Here is a 25,049-nt window from a genome sequence, read left to right on the forward strand (position 1 = left end):
GTTTTTTGATGTTTTCGTTCGCTCTTGGTCGTCTGTTGGTTATAGCGAGTCCGTCATCTCTATAGAGGCCGATGTATGTGTGTGTATGTTGTAGTTGTGACAGGATGTAGAGTCCGACCAGTTCGCATGTTTCAGCACCGTCGAACGAACCCATTGTTACGTCGAAATCATTGTGTCACTTTGTCCACGGTGTGTTGTCGTAGTATAGTGTGCTGTGCTTGGTGTGTTTGATGATGTGTTTTTTCCTCTTCTGTGATGTTGGTGTATTTTGCTGCGAATTCCAATGCTTTGTTTAGTAAGTCTGGAGTGATGGAGGGGTAAAAATCGCAAATGTCGAAAGAGATGAAGGTGCAGTTTTCTTTGTTTTGGATATTTTTGAACCATTCAATGACTTAATCGGTGTTTTTTCCACTGGTTGAATTTAGTTGCTTCTTTGACGTTTTTATTTATTTTTTCTAATATCTTTTTGCTGATTTTTCCAATTTCAGATTTGTATGGATTTATTAGTCTACATTTTGGATTATTTTTGAAGTCAGGCTTGTGATCTTTTAATGTGATGAACGCTTCTCTTCTTGGTGCTATATCGATTCGATCGCTAAGGTCAAGTCTGTTCGCTATATTCTTATCTTCTTTTGTGATCTCTTCGGTTCTATGTGTTCTGTCTTTCTTATAGTCTTTGTTGATTTGTTTGTGTGTCATTTTATCATATTCCTCAGGTGTCATTTTATAATAGTTGTTGGATTTGTCCGCTGGTATCAGAAGTTGTTTTTCTTTGTTTATTTTCTTCACATCGTTAGTCAGTTGGTTTTGGAAGTTGTTATTTTTGTTTTTGAACTGCACACTTTGAATGAGATCTAAAAGTCCGTCTTCTAATTTTTTTAATTCAGGTATTGGGGGGGTGAATTTGTAGAGTTGAAGCCGTACGTTTTTTTGTGGGTGGTTTCTAAATGTGGGTTCAGAAAAAAGAATGTTCTCCATCGTAGATTCTTGACAAATGTTTCTGTTCTTGCTATTAGTGATTTAATGTAAGATTTTCTGTTGCAGGTAGGGATATTCTTTGTAGAATATGGGAAAGTAGTAGGTCTAAGTTGTGGCGTAGTATCCAGTTCGTGTCTAAGAGTGCTCAACGGTGCGGAGCTGTGTATTGAATCGTGTTTGATACAAATATGGTACGAAAAGTGCTCGACATGTAGTAATGGAGCGAATTATTATTTAAAATATTTACCACAATGTTTGGGGCAGTCTACATCGATGTTTCAGGCTTAATTGCCATCTTCAGGACTGAGTTGTTTTGTTGACTGTTGTTGTTTCTTGAAGTGGTTCCGGTTTGAAGTTAATTAAGAGGAATTTGCGCCGATGGGGACACTTTCCGTAGATCTCATTTTTCATGTTGAGTGTGGCTTCATGAGGTTGTTTGATTATGGTATATTTTTCTTCCAGGCATAAGCTACATTGTTTTGATGTTGGTGTGTATCCTGTTGCTTTAGATAAAATTTTCCATGAAATGTTGTGGTCTATTTTGTTGTCTTTTAATTTCCAAATATGTTCGCTGAGTTTTGTGGATGTTTTTTTGTTAGTGTTTCTAAATGTTGAGGTGTGGAGGTTGTATCTTGTTTTGAAATTATTTTCTGTTAGTCCTACATATTTTTCTTGCTTGTTTGTTTTAGTTTCTGTGACTGTGGCTTGGTAAATTAAACTTGATTCTAAGCATTGTTTGTTTAGCGGGCAATGTTCTTTATTTCTGCAGTTGCATTTTCTAGTGGGTGGGTTTTGCTCTTGTCGGTGGTTTATTAATATTTTTTTGTTGTGGCTTGAAATTATTTGTTCTATGTTGCGCATACACGAGTAACTTATTTTTATGGTATTCCTGTTGATAATTTTATGTAGCTTGTGGTTTTTTGGAAAGTGTGTATCAATTAGTTTCAGGAACTGCTGTCCTATGTTTGTGCTGACGTTTATGTCGAAAGGTGGGTTGAACCAAGTTATGTGTCGTTTTCTTGTTTTATGTTCTTCACTTGTGTGTTGGGGTTTACATGAGAGGGAGGCGTCTGTGTATACAAATGGTGTGTTGTATCCACTTTTTGTGAGTGCTTCTTTGTAGGGGTGGCTGCGACGTTGAATATCTCTCTGTTTTCCGAAAGTTTGCTCACCCTCAGTGCAATGTTTTTTGGTATGTTTTCAATGACGGGACGGGGGTGGTTGCTGTTTTTATTAATGTAGCTAATGGTGTTGTTTGGTTTTCTGAACGGTTGGAATGAATTGGATTTTATGTCGAATGTGATGTCGAGGAAGTCAACTGTTTTTTTGTTTGCTTCTATCGTGATTTTTAAATTGTTGTTTTGGAATATTTTACAGATTTGTTTTTTGATGTTTTCGTTCGCTCTTGGTCGTCTGTTGGTTATAGCGAGTCCGTCATCTCTATAGAGGCCGATGTATGTGTGTGTATGTTGTAGTTGTGACAGGATGTAGAGTCCGACCAGTTCGCATGTTTCAGCACCGTCGAACGAACCCATTGTTACGTCGAAATCATTGTGTCGCTTTGTCCACGGTGTGTTGTCGTAGTATAGTGTGCTGTGCTTGGTGTGTTTGATGATGTGTTTTTCCTCTTCTGTGATGTTGGTGTATTTTGCTGCGAATTCCAATGCTTTGTTTAGTAAGTCTGGAGTGATGGAGGGGTAAAAATCGCAAATGTCGAAAGAGATGAAGGTGCAGTTTTCTTTGTTTTGGATATTTTTGAACCATTCAATGACTTCATCGGTGTTTTTCCACTGGTTGAATTTAGTTGCTTCTTTAACGTTTTTATTTATTTTTTCTAATATCTTTTTGCTGATTTTTCCAATTTCAGATTTGTATGGATTTATTAGTCTACATTTTGGATTATTTTTGAAGTCAGGCTTGTGATCTTTTAATGTGATGAACGCTTCTCTTCTTGGTGCTATATCGATTCGATCGCTAAGGTCAAGTCTGTTCGCTATATTCTTATCTTCTTTTGTGATCTCTTCGGTTCTATGTGTTCTGTCTTTCTTATAGTCTTTGTTGATTTGTTTGTGTGTCATTTTATCATATTCCTCAGGTGTCATTTTATAATAGTTGTTGGATTTGTCCGCTGGTATCAGAAGTTGTTTTTCTTTGTTTATTTTCTTCACATCGTTAGTCAGTTGGTTTTGGAAGTTGTTATTTTTGTTTTTGAACTGCACACTTTGAATGAGATCTAAAAGTCCGTCTTCTAATTTTTTTAATTCAGGTATTGGGGGGGGTGAATTTGTAGAGTTGAAGCCGTACGTTTTTTTGTGGGTGGTTTCTAAATGTGGGTTCAGAAAAAAGAATGTTCTCCATCGTAGATTCTTGACAAATGTTTCTGTTCTTGCTATTAGTGATTTAATGTAAGATTTTCTGTTGCAGGTAGGGATATTCTTTGTAGAATATGGGAAAGTAGTAGGTCTAAGTTGTGGCGTAGTATCCAGTTCGTGTCTAAGAGTGCTCAACGGTGCGGAGCTGTGTATTGAATCGTGTTTGATACAAATATGGTACGAAAAGTGCTCGACATGTAGTAATGGAGCGAATTATTATTTAAAATATTTACCACAATGTTTGGGGCAGTCTACATCGATGTTTCAGGCTTAATTTGCCATCTTCAGGACTGAGTTGTTTTGTTGACTGTTGTTGTTTCTTGAAGTGGTTCCGGTTTGAAGTTAATTAAGAGGAATTTGCGCCGATGGGGACACTTTCCGTAGATCTCATTTTTCATGTTGAGTGTGGCTTCATGAGGTTGTTTGATTATGGTATATTTTTCTTCCAGGCATAAGCTACATTGTTTTGATGTTGGTGTGTATCCTGTTGCTTTAGATAAAATTTTCCATGAAATGTTGTGGTCTATTTTGTTGTCTTTTAATTTCCAAATATGTTCGCTGAGTTTTGTGGATGTTTTTTTGTTAGTGTTTCTAAATGTTGAGGTGTGGAGGTTGTATCTTGTTTTGAAATTATTTTCTGTTAGTCCTACATATTTTTCTTGCTTGTTTGTTTTAGTTTCTGTGACTGTGGCTTGGTAAATTAAACTTGATTCTAAGCATTGTTTGTTTAGCGGGCAATGTTCTTTATTTCTGCAGTTGCATTTTCTAGTGGGTGGGTTTTGCTCTTGTCGGTGGTTTATTAATATTTTTTTGTTGTGGCTTGAAATTATTTGTTCTATGTTGCGCATACACGAGTAACTTATTTTTATGGTATTCCTGTTGATAATTTTATGTAGCTTGTGGTTTTTTGGAAAGTGTGTATCAATTAGTTTTCAATTAAATAATTCGCTCCATTACTACATGTCGAGCACTTTTCGTACCATATTTGTATCAAACACGATTCAATACACAGCTCCGCACCGTTGAGCACTCTTAGACACGAACTGGATACTACGCCACAACTTAGACCTACTACTTTCCCATATTCTACAAAGAATATCCCTACCTGCAACAGAAAATCTTACATTAAATCACTAATAGCAAGAACAGAAACATTTGTCAAGAATCTACGATGGAGAACATTCTTTTTTCTGAACCCACATTTAGAAACCACCCACAAAAAAACGTACGGCTTCAACTCTACAAATTCACCCCCCCCAATACCTGAATTAAAAAAATTAGAAGACGGACTTTTAGATCTCATTCAAAGTGTGCAGTTCAAAAACAAAAATAACAACTTCCAAAACCAACTGACTAACGATGTGAAGAAAATAAACAAAGAAAAACAACTTCTGATACCAGCGGACAAATCCAACAACTATTATAAAATGACACCTGAGGAATATGATAAAATGACACACAAACAAATCAACAAAGACTATAAGAAAGACAGAACACATAGAACCGAAGAGATCACAAAAGAAGATAAGAATATAGCGAACAGACTTGACCTTAGCGATCGAATCGATATAGCACCAAGAAGAGAAGCGTTCATCACATTAAAAGATCACAAGCCTGACTTCAAAAATAATCCAAAATGTAGACTAATAAATCCATACAAATCTGAAATTGGAAAAATCAGCAAAAAGATATTAGAAAAAATAAATAAAAACGTCAAAGAAGCAACTAAATTCAACCAGTGGAAAAACACCGATGAAGTCATTGAATGGTTCAAAAATATCCAAAACAAAGAAAACTGCACCTTCATCTCTTTCGACATTTGCGATTTTTACCCCTCCATCACTCCAGACTTACTAAACAAAGCATTGGAATTCGCAGCAAAATACACCAACATCACAGAAGAGGAAAAACACATCATCAAACACACCAAGCACAGCACACTATACTACGACAACACACCGTGGACAAAGCGACACAATGATTTCGACGTAACAATGGGTTCGTTCGACGGTGCTGAAACATGCGAACTGGTCGGACTCTACATCCTGTCACAACTACAACATACACACACATACATCGGCCTCTATAGAGATGACGGACTCGCTATAACCAACAGACGACCAAGAGCGAACGAAAACATCAAAAAACAAATCTGTAAAATATTCCAAAACAACAATTTAAAAATCACGATAGAAGCAAACAAAAAAACAGTTGACTTCCTCGACATCACATTCGACATAAAATCCAATTCATTCCAACCGTTCAGAAAACCAAACAACACCATTAGCTACATTAATAAAAACAGCAACCACCCCCGTCCCGTCATTGAAAACATACCAAAAAACATTGCACTGAGGGTGAGCAAACTTTCGGAAAACAGAGAGATATTCAACGTCGCAGCCACCCCCTACAAAGAAGCACTCACAAAAAGTGGATACAACACACCATTTGTATACACAGACGCCTCCCTCTCATGTAAACCCCAACACACAAGTGAAGAACATAAAACAAGAAAACGACACATAACTTGGTTCAACCCACCTTTCGACATAAACGTCAGCACAAACATAGGACAGCAGTTCCTGAAACTAATTGATACACACTTTCCAAAAAACCACAAGCTACATAAAATTATCAACAGGAATACCATAAAAATAAGTTACTCGTGTATGCGCAACATAGAACAAATAATTTCAAGCCACAACAAAAAAATATTAATAAACCACCGACAAGAGCAAAACCCACCCACTAGAAAATGCAACTGCAGAAATAAAGAACATTGCCCGCTAAACAAACAATGCTTAGAATCAAGTTTAATTTACCAAGCCACAGTCACAGAAACTAAAACAAACAAGCAAGAAAAATATGTAGGACTAACAGAAAATAATTTCAAAACAAGATACAACCTCCACACCTCAACATTTAGAAACACTAACAAAAAAACATCCACAAAACTCAGCGAACATATTTGGAAATTAAAAGACAACAAAATAGACCACAACATTTCATGGAAAATTTTATCTAAAGCAACAGGATACACACCAACATCAAAACAATGTAGCTTATGCCTGGAAGAAAAATATACCATAATCAAACAACCTCATGAAGCCACACTCAACATGAAAAATGAGATCTACGGAAAGTGTCCCCATCGGCGCAAATTCCTCTTAATTAACTTCAAACCGGAACCACTTCAAGAAACAACAACAGTCAACAAAACAACTCAGTCCTGAAGATGGCAAATTAAGCCTGAAACATCGATGTAGACTGCCCCAAACATTGTGGTAAATATTTTAAATATATATATATATATATATATATATATATATATATATATATATATATATATATATATATATAATATAAAAGGAGGATATTCAACCTCTGACTCTAAAATCGTAGATTTCCACGAATCCTATGAAAACCATCAACACTGATTATAAACCCCCCCCCCCCCCCCCCCCCCCCCGCCCCAATCGCCACTCCCTACCTGTTGGTCAGCATTCGACTGTCTGTGGATTGAGTAAACATGGCCACATGGAGATGTTTGGGAAGGGCTCCTTCTGACAACGCCAGGTCCTGCATCTTTGCCGATATTTCTGCATCTCCTTCCTGCAATATAGTATAGCATTTCTTTTTAATACACCCATTTTCACAAAGCACATTTCCATTGCTCCACTTTTCTCCCTACTCTCCACAAAGCTTCACAACTGTAATATTGTCTTACAAGCATCATGTCTCAACGTACATGTTAAACATTGCTGTTGGCTTGGGACCCCTTGTAAAAACTTTGAGCACATTTAATGGATTTCTCTCTATGTAAAAGCTCTTTTATTTCCATTTATTCCCCCAACAAGCCATGGTATTCCAAACTTTCATCTCATGTAGGGCAAAATTACCTGTTAGGTACTCAATATGCACCACTCCAGTCTTGAAACATCTGAATAAAACCAGTGCAATTTTACATATCTAATCTGGCTAAGGTAAATTTGGCAGCTCTTTTGACACTATCACAAAAAAAAAAAAACTGACTGGAAACTTGAAATTGGTTTTGTATTCCAGCTTTAAATCAAATTTTAATTGAGCTTTTATATAGCGCAATACCCATTAAATGTGCTCAGAGCGCTTTACAAGGGGTCCTGAGCATGTTTAGTGGATATTGCGCTATATAGAACAGTAAAGTTTGCTGCCCCAAACGTAAACAAAGGTCGAAAAGCACATGGCAAACCACATGTTCCTGTCTTGACAGCTCACGTTCCAATGTAAATAATAGAAAGAAAATAACCTTTAAAATGTGGCTGTTAGGTGGCAAAAGAAACACATATTCATAAATACTTGATCATGCATCAAATAATGTCTAGATATGGATATTTTATGGAACAAAAGGTAAAATTTATCAAAAGTTACGTCTATCTATTTTTAGACCAGAGCAAATTATTGCGCTGGTGTGAACAAAACGAGAATTATTCGGAGCCTGATTTTCAGAATAATTTAGTCTTATATTATTATTTCTGCAACTGTTAGATTTTATGTAAACATATTTTCAATACTGAAAGTGTATTGCCTACAACTCAAACTACAAAATTGGGAGACCTATATTGTGCGTAAATTATTCCAGTCCCTAACGGAAATCACTAGCAACTTTTTATTGTTTACGTTTGGGGCAGCAAACTTTACTGTTCTATCCACTAAACATGCTCAGGACCCCTTGTAAAGCGCTCTGAGCACGTTTAATGGTATTATTGCGCTATATAAAAGCTCAATTAAAATTTAATTTAAAGCTGGAGTACAAAAACAATTTCAAGTTTCCAGTCAGTTTTTTTTAAGTGAAAGTGTCAAAAGAGAAAAAGATTAGTAAATACCTAATAAAAAAAATTTTAAAAAGCTATAGTACTCCAGATAGACAGAAAGTCGGAACAAAACAAACAGACATTCAGACAGACATGCCTACCTCGATGATGGCTTTCATGACAAGACCGGCTCCCTTGATAATAGCCATGGACGGATGCTGAAACAAAAAGGATGGGAGGAGGGAGATGGTTAAAGGTTTAGGCCAGTGGGCAGTGAAAATGAAAAAAAAAAAACCCAAAAAAACACAATAATAAGGACAACAATGCCAAAGGTTATGGTGATGATGATGATAATGATGATGATGATGATGATGATGATGATGATGATGGTGGTGGTGATAAAAATGCTAAAGATGATGATGTGGTTGAAGAAGAAGATGATGATATTGATGATGATGATGATGATGATGATGATGATGATGATGATGATGATGATGATGACAATCATGACAATGAAGATATTAATGCAACATACCTGAAAGAGTTTAAAGACAACCCTGCCATTAGCAGCCACCATGTCGAGCAGGGAATCAAACTGAGTCCCGTCAGTGGTCTCGCTGTAGGGAGCGCAAAGGGCAAAGGTCAGGAAATCCAACATGGCTGCTATCACAAGAGCTCCTGTGTTGCGCACCTGTCATTTAATGAGGGGAAAAAAAATAAGATTTTGATGCTATTTTCAACATAATATGTGAGCTACTGCCTTAATCTGGTAAATATGTCAGGGTAGGGGGGGGGGGGGGGGGCATAAAATCTACAGAACTGTAATTCAATTTGAGCAGTTATGTATATTTACTGTTTGTAGTGTAGGTTGAGGTTGCATTTGGAATTTCTCCCAACGCCCATGTTTCACTCACCACGTGTTCATTGAATCTTTCCAACAGAGTCTCGAGAAACTTCTTGGAAGACATCAAGGACATTTTGTTCATCTGTTCCTGTCTCAGGTCATAGTTGTCGTGCATTGGCTGAAACAAGGGGGTTGAATAAGGAAACCTTGGTAAAGCAAAACTTTTTCATTCTCATTTCTGAATACTTACTGGCAAAAAAATTTCAACCTGTAAGAAAGCAAAACTTTTTCATTCTCATTTCTGAATACTTACTGGCAAAAAAATTTCAACCTGTAAGAAAGCAAAACTTTTTCATTCTCATTTCTGGAACCTCTTACTGGTAAAAAATTCCACCTATAAGAAAGCAAAACTTTTTCATTCTCATTTCCGCAAACCTCTTACTGGTAGAAAATGTCCACATATAAGAAAGCAAAATTTTTCATTTTCATTTTTGGAATCCTCTTATAGGTAGAAAACTCCCTCCTGATAAGAGAGGTCAATCCCTTATACTCAAAATCCCTACCTGCATGAGAGCACAGAGCATGTCCAAAGCTGCATGGGTCACAGCGTCATTGTTCCTCTTCAGGGCTTTCACCACTTTGATCCCAACTTTCTCTCGCATTCTGGAGATTTTATAGTAATTCAAACAGGAAGAATAATAATTACATTATCTTTAGCTTAGTTTTTTTTTTTTGTTTTTTTTTTTTTTTTTGGTTTTTTAATAAGCATTGTTGTTATCAAAATGACTTACTCAAATGAAGACTTGCCTACTTGAAAGGTTTTAGGAGATAGAAATTGTAGTTGCTATAGATCAACAAGTTGCCCTCAGAATGATTAGATAACACTTCAAAATCCTTAAAATGATGCACTTTGGCCACAACTTTCATTTCCCAAAAAGTGTCAATGACTTATGAATGCTCATGAAGTTCTGAAATTAGAGCCAAATTTTCGTAATTCTACGAATTTTTCGTAGTACTCGGCAGGTCTGCAAATGGATTCCAAATGGGTTTGTTGGGTTTGTATTTTATTGTACTTTTTTTTTATTATAAATATTATTTGTTAATTCCCTTTTTGTATTATTTAAGGCTTTTTGGGGCTTTTTTTTTGCTTGTTTTGTTTTGTTGGATTTTTTATCCCTCCTTCGATTCTTTCGATTTAAATCCTTAAATGTCAATATCTAAGAATTATAAATAGCAAACAGAAAGAATTTTACAAAAGAAAGAAATCCAATATAAGATATTAATAACATTTTAAGCATCGTTCAAAACCCGTCTTACATTGACAGTAACTCTTACAAGACATAATTTTTTCAACTTATAACCCATTCAACGGATACAAAACTGCTAAAATGACGATTATAGGAAATCCTGAGGAGGGGAGAGCTTACTTAGGAATTTCTGTGAATCCTTGAAAGCCAGCCTTGGATGCGACCAGTCTGCGTAAGGCATGGAACTGTGCTTCCAGGCATTGTATGGGTATGTTCTCTGTGTCTCCGTCCCTCTCTATCAAAGACATCAAGGCTAGGTTGATTAGCTTCTCCTTGTTCTGGGCAAACAGTCCCTGTCAATGGCAGATACAAAAAAAAATACATTGAACTTTTACATAGCGCAATATCCATTGAATATGCTCAAAGTGCTTTAAAAGAGATCACAAGTCAACAGCAATACTTAAAATGTAAAACGAAACATGACATCTATAAGGCACATTGAATTATTTATTTTTTTTTTTTCATCACTTTACAGAGACAACTGTTACAAGCCTGGTACTCATTTTACACCTGAGTACAATAAGAAAAAGTGACCAGAGAGTCTTTTCCAAAGACTCAACCAAAACAGGATTTGAACCAGATAGTGCGGTGATAGAATGTTAGAAAAGAATTTTTTCAAAGGACTCAACTTTGCACTGCTCAGAACAGGAGTTGTATCAGGGACCTTCTGATCCGAGGGTGAGTGTCTTAACACAAGACACCAAAGCCACAAAAATGGTGTTAGGAAAAGGTTTTGAGTAGCAGTAGTGGTATCTGTTATGGTATCTTTAGTGGTTGTGGTGATGATGATGATGAATGATGATGATGCTGCTGATGATGAGATGATGATGATGATGAATGATGCTGCTGCTGCTGATGATGATGATGATGATGATGATGATGATGATGATGATGATGATGATGATGATGATGATGATGATGATGATGATGATGATGATGATGATGACGACGACGACGACGACGATGATGATGATGATGATGATGATGATGATGATGATGATGATGATGACGCTGACGATGATGATGATGATGATGATATCAAGGAGGAAAAAAATGCAACCTTCCATCACTTCAAAATAATGCATACTATCATAAAACAACAAGCGGACAAACCTCGGCAGTGACAGCATGTAGCAATCCACTGTAGGAAATGTTGGCATTGAATCGAAACACAGCTTCATTGAAAGTCATCCCAGCTGTGTTGGAAACAAATTTGAAAGGTTACTTTTCAATATATAAAAAAAAATTAATAAAAACAAATAAATATGAATTTTTCTTTTATCCAGTGCGTGTCCTCAAATGATAGAATAAGAAGTTGAAGGATAAATAAGATCTTATGAAACAATATAAATCAGAAATGCCACGTCAGCTTTGTGAAATTTATTGAATTTTTTTTTTCATAACCAGTGATGGAGAGAAAAGTAAACACGTGTTACCAAAAGTTGCCCTCAATTGGATCACTGCCTTGTCGTGGTGAGAATGTTTAAGCACACACTGCAGAGCAAGAAGTCACCCGTCGACTGTCACTAGAAACTATCCCAATGGACGAGCTGTGTGCGGGTGCCTCATATTGCCTGCCCAGGTAAGCATGAACAATATAGCAATCCAACCTGGACTCACCACCCATATCAAGGCATCTTGTCTAGTAAGCCAATGTTTACTAGACACCTCCATTCTTTTACCCCACCAGCAGTAACCCATCGCCGCTGGAGTGGGAACTAAAACTCCTCATCGGTAGGAGTATCTCCTTGTGGGTAGGACTATCTGGGATGCAGATGCTCCCACCAAGTAAACATGCAGGAGTGGGAACTAAAACTCCTCATAGGTAGGAGTATCTCCTTGTGGGTAGGACTATCTGGGATGCAGATGCTCCCACCCAGAGTAAACATGCAGGGCTCAGACCAGTGATGTGGTTGGCAAGGCTTAGTCTGTGCATCCTGCCTTGCTGTCGGTGTAGGCACATGCTGGGCCCTGCATCCACGTCGACAAAAGAGCACTTATAAAATAAACATTTTAAAAAATAATAAAATTCCCTTTACTCATCCCATTGGGGAAATTGGTCTCTAGGGTCTATTCCAATGGAAGACTGGAATAACCCAGAGTTCAGCCGCAGTGCAGCACCGCAAAGTGAGCTAGGGCAAGGTGACTTGCTCAAGGCCACATAGCACAGTGGCGGGTGATCGAACTCGGTACCCCACGGTGCTAAATAAGGCTATGCCAGGGATGCCAAAGATCTTTCCACTCTGTGGGACTTTCTGGGCGTTGTGGGAATCCCATGCCAGGTCTGGCAGGACTATACAGAAACCTTTTGTAAATGGTGTGGGTGCTTGCCATCAGAAGCAGTAACCAAACGGTTGTGAAAATAGATAAAATGTTAACACCTTTTACACTTCAACAGAAGAACTTACTGGCACACTGGAGAGCAGACTAAATATGTATATTTACTAATCTTTGCCTTTTTAGGTGCAGGAGCACCTTCAGGTCTATCAGATCTGGAATTAAATCAGATATTTCTTAATTCCCCGAATTTCATAAATTTCCGGAAATGTGGCATCTCTGATAAACAGCCAAATAATCATTGCTCTTCTTCATATAATGTTCAGAGTGCTCTGAGACTGACATCAAATGAGAATGCATTCAAAATTCAAAGACTCAAAGTGCAAAAATTTCATACAATAGAAATTCTCTTCATAGATGAGCTTAGTTAATTTTCTAAAAATCATTTAAGAAAAAATCTCCAACATTACCTGGCACCATGTGTAAAGACTTGAGATGAGTAGCTTCTACTTCTTCATCCACTGGCACTGTAAAGGGACCTAAAAAAAAATGAAACATGAAACTTGTTATCTCTTGTGTTAAACTTACCTAATCGGAAACCTTGAGGTGTGCTGTGTGTAAAAGTACAAATGTAGTGTAGATGCACGATCAAAGAGATGTCATTTCCAGTATGAAAGTCAGCTAACAGGAAACCTCGAGGCATGTTTTGTGTTGTGGTACAAATGTGTTGATAGACAACCAAACAGATATTACTGGTGTTAAACTCACCTAATGTATACGTGTACAAATGTAGTGCAGATACAAGATCATACAGATGTTATTTCTAGCATCAAACTCACCAAATCAAAAACTTCTAGGTGTGTTCTGGGTATTTACAAGATCAAACAGATATTATTTCTGGTGCAAAACTCACCTAATCCAAAACTTCTAAGCATGTTGTGTACAAGTGTACAAATGTAGTTTAGATACAAGACCAAATAGATGATATTTCAAGTATTAAACTTACCTAATTGCCAATCTGCCAGCCTGTTATGTGTATATAAATGATTAAATGAATGTTATTTCTAGAGTAAAACTCACCTAATCGGTAACCTCTAGGCGTGGTGTGCATCTTGACACAAATGTCTCGATTTCCTGATGCTCTGACTCCATCCAACACCGAGGCTATCAAGGCATCTCTGGGGAAGGGAAGGGAAGGAAGTGATGAAATGATTACAGCATCCATAAACACCACAATCCAGATAGATTCACTTTATCAAGAAGCTCTCAAAGAGCTAACCAAAACAACCCATTTCAAATGCAGGGGGAGTCTGGTAACTTGGAGACATACTGTAGAGAGGGACCTAATACAGAGAGGTCTGTCCCTCGAGGTGGCCCCAAGAATAGCTGCTGACAGGACCAGGTGGAGATCCCTTGCATCGCCTCAAGTACCAGCAGGCCCGGAGAGGATTGAAAGAGTGAGTGAGTGAGTGAGTCTGGTAAGTTTTTGGGGGGGGGGGGTTTTGGTCAAAAATAGAAGATATTAAATTCTTTTTATTTTTTTATTTTTTTATCGCTTTGTTAAAAAGTTAGTAACAATGTCATTCATCTTAAATATAGAAAGGAAGGTAATTATCATTTTCTATCACTAACCTGTCGGTAGAAAGATATGTTCTAATGGCTCCCTTTACATATTCAACACTGAACTTCTGTGGATTGTCAGCATCACGATTGATGGCAAAAACCTGGGAAACATGACATGATAGTTAATGAAAATCAATGACAAAAAAAAACAACAACAAAAACAGATTGATCAATGAATCATAATGTAAAAAAAAATTAATATAACAGTTTTAAAAGATTATAAAAGAAATACCGAACACATGACATGTTGGGCGAAAAACCCTTCTTTCAGTCAATGACAAAATGATGTGCTAAATCTTTTTTTGTTTTAGGCTGAAGAAGGGTTTTGAGTGTGAAATGTTTCATGTTTGGTATTTAGTTCTTTTATGAAGCTGCTATATTCATTGTGTTGTACATTATTTTCTACAGTCCACAGCTAGCTTCTGGCACAGCTTAGTATTCACACTGACTGTATAAAGCCTAAATATTTAACCAACATCTTAATTTGACATTGAAGGCTTGGATAGAACTCTTTTACATATACAGACACAAACTGTACTATGGTTTATAAATAGCATCAGTGAACAGACCACCTTTAAAATGTGGTTTAATTCTGGGGTTTGGATTTGTTTCTATTTCCCTTGCAGGGGGGGGGGGGGGGGGGGGCATTGGGGTTTTTGGAGGGGGGGGGGGGGGGGTTTGCCAATTTTCTTGCTTTCATATCAATATTTCCTAACCCCACCTCCTTCCCCCCGCCACCTCATCCTCTTCCTAGCTTAAAAATATTGTATCTTTGGTTTAAATTTCAAAATATTAATGATATTATGTATTTTTTAAAATATTGTATATCTTCTGATAAACGCAGATACCTCAATAGAAGCACACCCCTTAAAATATCCAACCACGGGAACATTCGCTGATCTGTTAACAAATCGTTACATGTAAAGAAAAAAAATTATAAAACTCACATCGCAGAGTGGTTTACAGGTGCACACATTGTAAGTGGCTGGGTCTCGCTCAACAAGACAAGTCTCTGTGAGGCAGAGGGTCCTCCTTACGCTGTCCTGGTGCCTCACTCCGACTTTCTGAACTGTGAATTCTGCATAGGACGTAAGGGCCTCATCAGTACTGTGGGAAGAACATTTTTTTTTTTTAAATAGATTAAGACATTGAATATTCACTGATGCACTTCAGATTTTAATACTCTTCAACAGTCGTAACGTCACTTCCTTCCTAATGACGCATGGTAACTTAGTAACACTGGCTCTACAATATTGGAGCAATGGCGGACGCCAAATGAAATATTTCTCCGGCGAGCATAAAAGCGTATCCAGAGGAAAAAAAAAACATAAATTTAATCATGTTTTGACTTTTACACATTCTGATCACAAGACATATGAAAAGTTCTAGCCAGCATGAAGAATAAAAATTAATGATTTTCTTTGTTTAGAACCAAGATGGCCGCCGTTGCCGGGCGGCGTGACATCAGACTACTGAATCCAATTTCAAATACAAAATTTTGCCCTTTTAATTTTTTATTTTTTTTATAAAGGCTCTTTACATTTGTCTCAGGAGAAAAACAACAAAAAAACACTCCATAAAACATTAGGTAGGTAAGATGGTCGAGAAGATAAAGTGTTGCACTTCCATCTGAGGTATCCGGGTCCAAGCCGCATTGACGGCATCTCATATTTTTTTCACTTTAGCAAGAAACTAAGCTTTATTGCTCATTTTGCAGCCCTGCAACCGTGGCTAACATCTGGGTTATCTTGGGTGTTTTGTCGAAATAAGACTCTAAAGAAAAATGTATCTTCATTTATGAATTCTATCTATGACTCTAAAGAAAATTGTATCTTTATTTATGAATTCTATCTATGACTCCAAAGAAAAATGTATCTTTATTTATGAATTCTATCTATGACTCCAAAGAAAAATGTATCTTTATTTATGAATTCTATCTATGACGCCAAAGAAAAATGTATATTTATTTATGAATTCTATCTATGACTCCAAAGAAAAATGTATATTTATTAATGAATTCTATCTATGAATCCAAAGAAAAATGTATCTTTATTTATGAATTCTATCTATGACTCCAAAGAGAAATGTATATTTATTAATGAATTCTATCTATGACTCCAAAGAAAAATGTATCTTTATTTATGAATTCTATCTATGACGCCAAAGAAAAATGTATCTTTATTTATGAATTCTATCGATGACTCCAAAGAAAAATGTATATTTATTAATGAATTCTATCTATGAATCCAAAGAAAAATGTATCTTTATTTATGAATTCTATCTATGACTCCAAAGAAAAATGTATATTTATTTATGAATTCTATCTATGACTCCAAAGAAAAATGTATATTTATTTATGAATTCTATCTCTAAAGTAAAATTTGTAATTATCCAGATGAACATTACCTGTATTTTCCTAACCGATGTTCCTGGAACTGTTCAAAGCTGACTGGTTCCTTCCTAGTTCGTATAGACACGCCCACAAAAGTGGCCCCAGCGGCAGCGATGGCTTTACACACCTCGTCTCGTTGCTCCAAGGCAAACAGATGCTGTGGTGGAGAAATGTACTGGTGAATTGCAAAATTTACACATCAAGATATTTCGTAACCCGTATTTCGTAATTTGTAAAAGGCTTTAATTTGTAATAATTAAAGAAATAACAAGAAATAAAGTGAGTAGGAAAGTACCAGAAGACAATGAAAATATAAAAATTTTGTGGCGGCGATGGGGTCTCGAACCTGCGACCTTACTGGTACAATACCTGGCCGGGGAGAGCATGACTCTACCGTATGAGCTATCCACCACTCCAGAATAAAGTAATCTAACAGTGATGATTTTAGAAAATATTTACGTCTTCATCATCAAAACACCCCCAACCACTTGAAATTTCAATTTTTTCGTTGGATTTGTCTTCATACACGCCAAAATATTGTTTCAAATTTCCGATCAGCCATCTTTTTAACCTCTATTTAAATTTAATCCGATAAAACGAGTGAAAACATTAAGCAATCATCGAATAAAATTCCTATTCAAAGGGTTCAAAACATTATTCAATGATTACGTTTTGACTAAAAGATGATATCTAGGGGTTTTCAAAGAGTAGGAATGGAATTATAGTTGATTTTCTACTGTGTACACATTGACAGAACATATTAACAAATGTTTATTTCACCCTAAAAAAACTTTAATTTTACTTCATTTATGGAAGAAAACACCAATAGAGTTCTTACCAGTCTGTTGAAACCTCCGTAGATGATAGCCATACCCCCTGGGTAATCAGAAATCTGTCAAAAAAAAAAAAAGAATAAATAAATGGTTTGTTTTTGGTGGCTTGTCATGCAGTTCACTCTTAATCTTTTTTTTTTAATTAGATTCTTTTACATTGCCCAATATACACTGAATGTGGTCAAAGCGCTTTACAAAAGGTCCAAAGCCAATAGCAACACTTAATATGTAGAGCAGGAAATGGCGCCTGTATGGCGATCGTACTTCTTTTTTTTTTTTTGTCTCAAGAGAGACAACACTGTTATTGGCCATAATATATTCAATAGGATTCAATAGTCGTAACGTCATTTCCTTCCTAATGACGCATGGTAACTTAGTAACACTGGCTCTAAACTATCGGAACAATGGCGGACGCCCGTATGAAATATTTCTCCGGCTAGCATAAAAACGCTTCCAGAGGAAAAAAACACATAAATATGATCATGTTTTGACTGATCAAAAGGCATATGAAAAGGGAATGAAAAGTTCTAGCCAGCATGAAGAATAAAAAGTAATGATTTTCTTTGTTTAGAACCAAGATGGCCGCCGTTGCCTGGCGGCGTGACATCAGATTACTGAATCCAATTCACACCTATTGTGCCTTCTCTGAGTAGGAATCAAATCAGGGGCCTACACACAGATCAGGAGCCGTGTCTCACGACAAGACTAAAAAAAACCCAAAATGTGGTGAGTGAGAGAGAGAGAGAGAGAGAGAGAGAGAGAGAGAGAGAGAGAGAGAGAGAGAGATAATGTGTTCATGAAATGATTGATGTATAATCATAATTTCTAGAACATTCAGTCTCTAATTTGTTCTCCAACCGTTGAATTTTATCCATCATGGCATTTGACCGACTTCGTCCCAGAAAAAAATCGTTATAAAATCAAAAGGTTAAGACTTTATGACAAGTTGTATTTTATTTTGGGTCGATATTTGAAGTAAAGGTTTGGTCAAAGGTCAGACAGTATATGACGGTGATGGCCCACGTGTAATTATTTGCAGGTCTGGTAACCGGAATCGTTATAGGCACACAGTTGTAACGGAGATAGTACTCTCAATCGTATCAATAACAAAGTTAAAACAAATCCATAATTCATTTCAGCTATCAGACCTGCGAATAAGTACGCGCCAGTTCTGGCTTATCAAGTACTCACAACGCTGGCTGTCTTCACAGCCTTGTGTTAAAATGTGTCGCAACGGATCTGTTCATTGTGACAATGTGGAACCCCCCCCCTCCCACACACACACACACACAATCATCCCCATCGCCATAGTTTGAGTTATAGAACGTCGAATTGGCAACACAAGATGAGTGAGCAGTGAGATATCTTCAGGAGAAAAATCAATGGGATCGATAAAAAAAAAAGTTTGATGTTACATTGGACTAAGTGAATTTAGTCAAGTTTGATAATCCCTAGCATAAGCCCACGTTCTTTTTGACCCCTTTTTAATTTAGGTGTGTGTGTGTGTGTGTGCGCGCTCGCGCGCGTGAGAGAGAGAGAGAGAGAGAGAGAGAGAGAGAGAGAGAGAGAGAGAGAGAGAGAGAGAGAGAGAGAGAGAGATAGAGCGAGGGTGGGGAGGGAGGGAGAAAGAGTGGGGGTGGGGAGGGAGAGAGAGAGCGGGGGTAGGGAGGGAGAGAGAGAGAGCGGGGTGGGGAAGGAGAGGGGGAGGTCAACCAATGAGAGATCATAATTTGTTTCCTTGAGCACTACTAACGAAAACTCACGTGGCCCAGCAAAAACCTTTTTAAAAAATGAAGTCATAGTGGGTACGAGTGTCAGGCTATAAGTTAACGATGACTACGCAAGGACCGTAGCCATAGTTAAGTTGTAGCCCGACACTGAAACCCAAAAAGACTGGCATTTTGACGTCATTATTTGGTATTTGCACCGCCCAGTGAGTTGTCGTTAGTAGTGCTCATGGAAACAAGTTGTCCCATTGGTTGAACTATTGAATACAACTCACGATTTGTTTTCTTTTGTAGCCGAAGACTGGCATTCTGACGTCATTTTTTGGTCAGTGTCAGGCTATAAGTTTACGATGGTTACGCTAGGACCCACAAGGACTTATCTTTTGACGCATTTTTTAGGTTTGTACCGAGTCTTGTGAGTTGCCGTTCGTATTGAAATAAGTGATCCCATTGCTTAATCTATTGAGACAACTCGCGATTTGTTTTCATTTGGAGCCAAAGACTTTTTTTTACGTAACTTTTGGTCAGTGTCAGCCTATTTTTAAGCTAACGAAGGCAACGATACAACCGTAGCCATCGTTAACTTATAGATAGAATGCGCTTGGCCAAGGAGTTCACAACATTGCCATCCGAAGTATAACGGACCTACACACAAACTCTGTGTAACCATGAACTTTTATAGTCTGGTTAATACAGTTTAGTGAGAACAACTCACAAACGCGGATGGCAAAAACAATAACAAAGGCCTGAGTGACGTCATCTTCGAACTATCTATAGCCTGACACAATAACCCACTAGGATTTATTGAGTTGTCTTTAGTATAGCTCAAGGGATCAAGTGATTTCATTGGCTGAACTAGTGAATACAACTATTTGTTTTCTTTTGTGGCCAAAGGCTTGTCCTGTGACGTAATTTTTTGGTCAGTGGCTCTCGTTAACGATGGCTGCGATGCAACCCGTCAATCAATAGATAGTATGCGCTTGGCTAAGAAGCTCATAACATTGCCATCCGGAAGTATAACGGACTAACACACAAAACTGTGTGTATCCATGAACGTTTATAGTCGGGTTAATACAGTTCAGTGAGCATTTCTCATAAACGCGGAGTCAAAAAACAATAACAAAGACATGAGTGACGTCATCTGCATACTATCTACAGACACCGAGATAACCACGCCTGTCGGACAGTCGTCATAATGTAAACAATGGCAGTGAGTGGTAAACAAAGCAAACTACACACAAGATTTTACTATCGATGGTATGTGTCTAAGTTTAAATATCCACTGTTCTATCGCTTGATCAATAGAACCAACACAGAAAACTATGTGTAAATTTAAATGTATATAATATGATTGAAAAAAAAACAGTGTAATAACTAGTCACCCATCTGGCGGTATAGATAGTTCGAAGATGACGTCACTCAGGCCTTTGTTATTGTTTTTGTCATCCGCGTTTGTGAGTTGTTCTCACTAAAATGTATTAACCAGACTATAAAAGTTCATGGTTACACCGAGTTTGTGTGTTGGTTCGTTATAGATAGTATGCAGATGACGTCACTCAGGCCTTTGATATTGTTTTTGCCATCCGCGTTTGTGAGTTGTTCTCACTAAACTGTATTCACCAGACTATAAAAGTTCCTGGTTACACAGAGTTTGTGTGTTGGTCCGTTATACTTCCGGATGGCAATGTTGTGAACTCCTTGGCCAAGCGCATTCTATCTATACTTCCGGATGGCAATGTTGTGAACTCCTTGGCCAAGCGCATTCTATCTATAAAAACAATAACAATGATCAGAGAGAGGTCGATATCATTCACGTCATTGTTTATAAACAAACAACCAAATTGTCCGAGCACGTGTTAAGGTGTGTCATGATTTCCATGTTTTGATTGGTCAAAAACCCACTGGTTAATTTCGTCTACTGATTCTAAACGGAGATCTTATTTTTAAGGAAACTTCAAGCGGCGAGTCAATGAAAACTAAAAGCAGTTTCTACAAGAAAATGGCCTCCGCGTTTTATAAAATCCTCAAATCTTGCACCGAGTGACTTTTTTTTCCCAATGAGGAGCTTGCTTTTCTTCTTTTGGAGAAATTGGAGATGGATAGGACACATTTTGAGGAAACCTAAGGACAACAACACAAAGACAGCCCTGAAATGGAATCCATCGGAAAGAGGAGAAAAGGAAGACCAAGGTCAACCTGGAGGAGAGACCGACCTTCTGGTAGAGCTGGAGAGGTCTGGGATGCGCTTAAAGGAGATGGAAAGACTGGACAACGACAGAAGATGATTGAAAAGATGTATCAGTGGTCCATACCCACTGTGGGATGAGGATTGAAGAGAAGGAGCTTAATCATTTGGCAGCAGATCGGTCATTAGATCGGTTGGATTTGTTTTGCGAGGATTCTCGAAATTAACTTCAAAATTGCCTTTAAATTTTCGGTAGCCCGACTTCAAGAGTGTGTACGTGACAAGGGGGATTATTTTTAGCCATGAACTTATTTTGGTAAGTTTCCAGTAATTTTTGTTCATGTTGTCGAATTAGTATCGTTTACTCTGGTACCACCCTTCCCCCTCTCATATCACTGCTATGGAAAAGAGGATTTGGTGGTGATGACAATGATGATAAGAACGATGACAATAAAAATAGAAGTTGGGTAATTCATTAAATCAGACGAGAGTTGCGTGTTGATAACAATTTGTGAGCACTTTCACCGCCCTAAAAGCAAAATCGATATCGGAAAAGGGGGGGGGGGGGGAGGGAGGAATAATGAAACTCATATGTGATATTGATATGTAATGTATTACCACAACCAATCACATGCCTCTCCCTGTGTTTGACCAGTCTCACGGTGTTACACGTGGCAACCAAGGACTACGAATTATCTCTGGTTGCTAAGGAAAACCATTTTTTTAACCCTCTAAGTGCGAGACTGAATTACTCGTAATTTCAAACCCATGGTTTTTGCCATGGTTATAGATGCAGATTTAACCGCTGGGTTTCGTTTTCCTTAGGGAAGACAGCAGTGACAGTGCAATGACGACAATTGACTTTTTCTCTTTGTTCTTTTGCTTTGTTTTCTTTTGCTTCTTTTTATTTTGTTGGATTATTTTGGGGGGGGGGGGGGGGTTTCGGGTTGTTTTTTTTTTTTTGTTTTGTTTTGGGGGGGGGGGGGGGGGGGGGTTTCTTTCTTCTTTTTTGTTTTTTTTTTTTTTTTTTGGGGGGGGGGGTATTTTCTTGCCCTTTTTACTAAGAGAGCAGTCGTATTTTAATTGAGCTTTTATATAGAGCAGTTTCCACTTGATGTGTTCAAATGGCTTTACAAGGGGTCCCAAGCCAACAGCAAGACTTATCATGGAGGACGAAACACGACGCCTGTTAGGCGCTATTATTACAATTTAACTTTTCAACACAGGCAACGATGTAACCGGCCACGTATTCATTTTACACTTGAGTGCGGAGAGAGAGAGAGAGAGAGAGAGAGAGAGAGAGGAGAGAGAGAGAGAGAAGAGAGAAGAGAGAGAGGAGGGAGAGAAAGAGGGGGGGAGAGAGAGAGAAAGAGATAGAGAGAAAGAGATAGAGAGAAAGAGAAAAGAGAGAGAGAGAGAGAGAGAGAGAGAGAGAGAGAGAGAGAGAGATGGAGGAGGGGCAATGAGTCGTTTCAAAGGATCCAACTTTGGATCGTTAACAGCGGGACTTGAACCAGGGACCTAACGGTCACATATCACGGGTGTCATATCACACGACCACAAAGCCACACAGTTTCAGACAGAGCGTAGTAGCTTAAATTTTTATCGCCATTAATGCTTTGCTATACATTGGTGGAAAGAAAAAATGACGGGGTTGAATCGAATATCGTTTTCAAAGGATTAACGAGATACGTCGAAGTCAAAAAGATAGAAAAGAAAAAAAGACTCGAGCCGCACAAAACTCATTCGATTCTGAACGATGTTGACCATAGTGTGTTATTACACAGTACATGCATACGTGGTCACTGGCCCTCGACAGTAAAACTGTGTTATAAAATAGATTTGTTTGATTTCTATCCGTCGCCATCGTTATGATTTAGCCTGCTACTGAATCCCAGAAGGACTGGCGTTTGAGCATTTTATGGTCAGTATCAGGCATATACTTTACGACAGGCCATCGCTGTCTATCACTGGCAAATGTGATTTTTTTGCTCACAATTCGAATTTCTTTTTATCAGTGTTACATGATGATAAGTGAATTGCTGGCTTGGGACATTGTAAGCGCTTTGGGCTCATTTTTGGTGGCACTCTTTGCGCTATACAAAGCTCGAATTTGTATTTTTATCAGGGCAACTGTCTGTAGAGTCTCTTGTTTGTATGCTTTATAAGACGAATTTTGATTTTACTTTTTGTTTTCTTTTTTTTCTTTTTTTTTTATGTTTTTTTGCAAGTGAGACGGCAATATTTGGCGAAGTAGAAAAGCTATTACGATTAGGGCATCTGCTATACTTATATCAACGTATTTTGCAAATTAAAATAGATCGAGACGAATCTTGGAGCCTACGGCGATTAAAATTAGCCGGTAATTAAAGTTGAAGATGGTACAATGTACTGGCGAATTGATTAAACGAATGTTGACGTCATCAGGTCTTGTTATGTTTTTGTCATCATCTATAAAGTAATTCTCACTAAAATTCAAAAGGACCGCAAAACTTTTTAAGGCCGTAAAGACAGGGGACTGGAAAAGGGACTAAGAGTCAATATAAGGGTGAATCAAACGAACGAAAGCGCAGCATAGTTTCAGATCAGAGCGTAGGTAGCAATTTGATTTATACCATTACTTGCTATACATTGGTGGAAAGAAAATGACGGGTTGAATCGAATACGTTTCCAAAGGATTAACGAGAAAGTCGATCTAAAGAAAATGAAGCAAAAAAATGCTTCCAATGGCGAAAAAACCATCGAGTTGATCGAAATGTTTGACCATAGTGTTATATAACAGAAAGCATTCAAGAGGTCAAGGACAAAAGACTCCAGCGCACAAAACTTGATTTGACATTAATAGTGTTTGTTAAAGTCTATCCTGTCGCATCGTATGTTATAGCCTCTCTGAAATCAAAATGGACTGGCATAGATTTGTTGAGTCTTCTTGCATGGTCAGTATCTAGCCTCTACTGTAACCAAAGGCACGGTCTATTGGCAATAATGTTGTTTTGCTCACAATCGAATTTCTTTATCAGGTTACATGGAAAAGTGATTTTGCTCCGGCTTGGGATCCCTTGTAAAGCGCTTTGGCTCATTGTTGTGTGGCACTTTTGCGCTATACAAAAGCTCGAATTTGTATTTTTATTATCAGGGACAACTGTACTGTAAAAGTCATTTGATATTTGGTATCATATTATAAGACGAACATTTGATTGATTTATTTTTTTTGCATTTTTTTTTTTTTTTTTTTTTTTTTTTTTTTTTTTTTTTTTCAAGTGGGATTCTGGCAATAGTTGGAAGGAAGAAAGAAAAGGCTATTACGATTAGGCAGTCATCTGCTATACTTATTATACTACTGTATTTTGCAAATTAAAATAGATCGAGACGAATCTTTGGAGCCATCGACGATTAAAATAGGCCCGGTAATAAAGTCTGGAGGTATGTACAAATGGATTTGGGAATTGATAGAACGAATGTGACGTCACTCAGGTCTTTATCACGTTATTGTTTGTACCACTTATAAGAATCCACTAATTCAAGACCAACTTTGCCGTAAGCGGCTTGACAGACTAACGTATATAGGTGTCATTCAACGACAAAGTCCACACATTTTGAAAGCGTAGTAGCTTAAATTTTTATCGCCATTAATGCTTTGCTATACATTGGTGGAAAGAAAAAATGACGGGGTTGAATCGAATATCGTTTTCAAAGGATTAACGAGAAAGTCGATCAAAGA

The 25,049-nt window shown here is 37.6% G+C and overlaps 1 protein-coding gene across 4 annotated transcripts in view; it reads right to left on the reverse strand.

Moving 5' to 3' along the window:
* LOC144958513 (dnaJ homolog subfamily C member 13-like) overlaps window positions 1-25,049 on the reverse strand; it is a 113,609-nt gene that overhangs the window by 71,017 nt on the left and 17,543 nt on the right. For all 4 annotated transcript variants that reach the window (XM_078890535.1, XM_078890533.1, XM_078890536.1 and 1 more), the window contains exons 6-18: window positions 17,422-17,475; window positions 16,598-16,740; window positions 15,139-15,298; window positions 14,201-14,292; window positions 13,649-13,746; window positions 13,039-13,107; window positions 11,405-11,487; window positions 10,412-10,584; window positions 9,548-9,647; window positions 9,055-9,162; window positions 8,676-8,831; window positions 8,302-8,358; window positions 6,841-6,962 (exon numbers count right to left, since the gene is read on the reverse strand). In XM_078890535.1, the coding sequence (XP_078746661.1) occupies window positions 6,841-6,962; window positions 8,302-8,358; window positions 8,676-8,831; window positions 9,055-9,162; window positions 9,548-9,647; window positions 10,412-10,584; window positions 11,405-11,487; window positions 13,039-13,107; window positions 13,649-13,746; window positions 14,201-14,292; window positions 15,139-15,298; window positions 16,598-16,740; window positions 17,422-17,475 (1,415 nt within the window). The remainder of the gene's footprint in view (window positions 1-6,840; window positions 6,963-8,301; window positions 8,359-8,675; window positions 8,832-9,054; window positions 9,163-9,547; window positions 9,648-10,411; window positions 10,585-11,404; window positions 11,488-13,038; window positions 13,108-13,648; window positions 13,747-14,200; window positions 14,293-15,138; window positions 15,299-16,597; window positions 16,741-17,421; window positions 17,476-25,049) is intronic.

This window comes from Berghia stephanieae, chromosome 13 (genome assembly GCF_034508935.2).
Source record: "Berghia stephanieae isolate SIO BIC M18660-M18661 chromosome 13, UCSD_Bste_1.3, whole genome shotgun sequence".
NCBI lineage: Eukaryota > Metazoa > Mollusca > Gastropoda > Nudibranchia > Aeolidiidae > Berghia > Berghia stephanieae.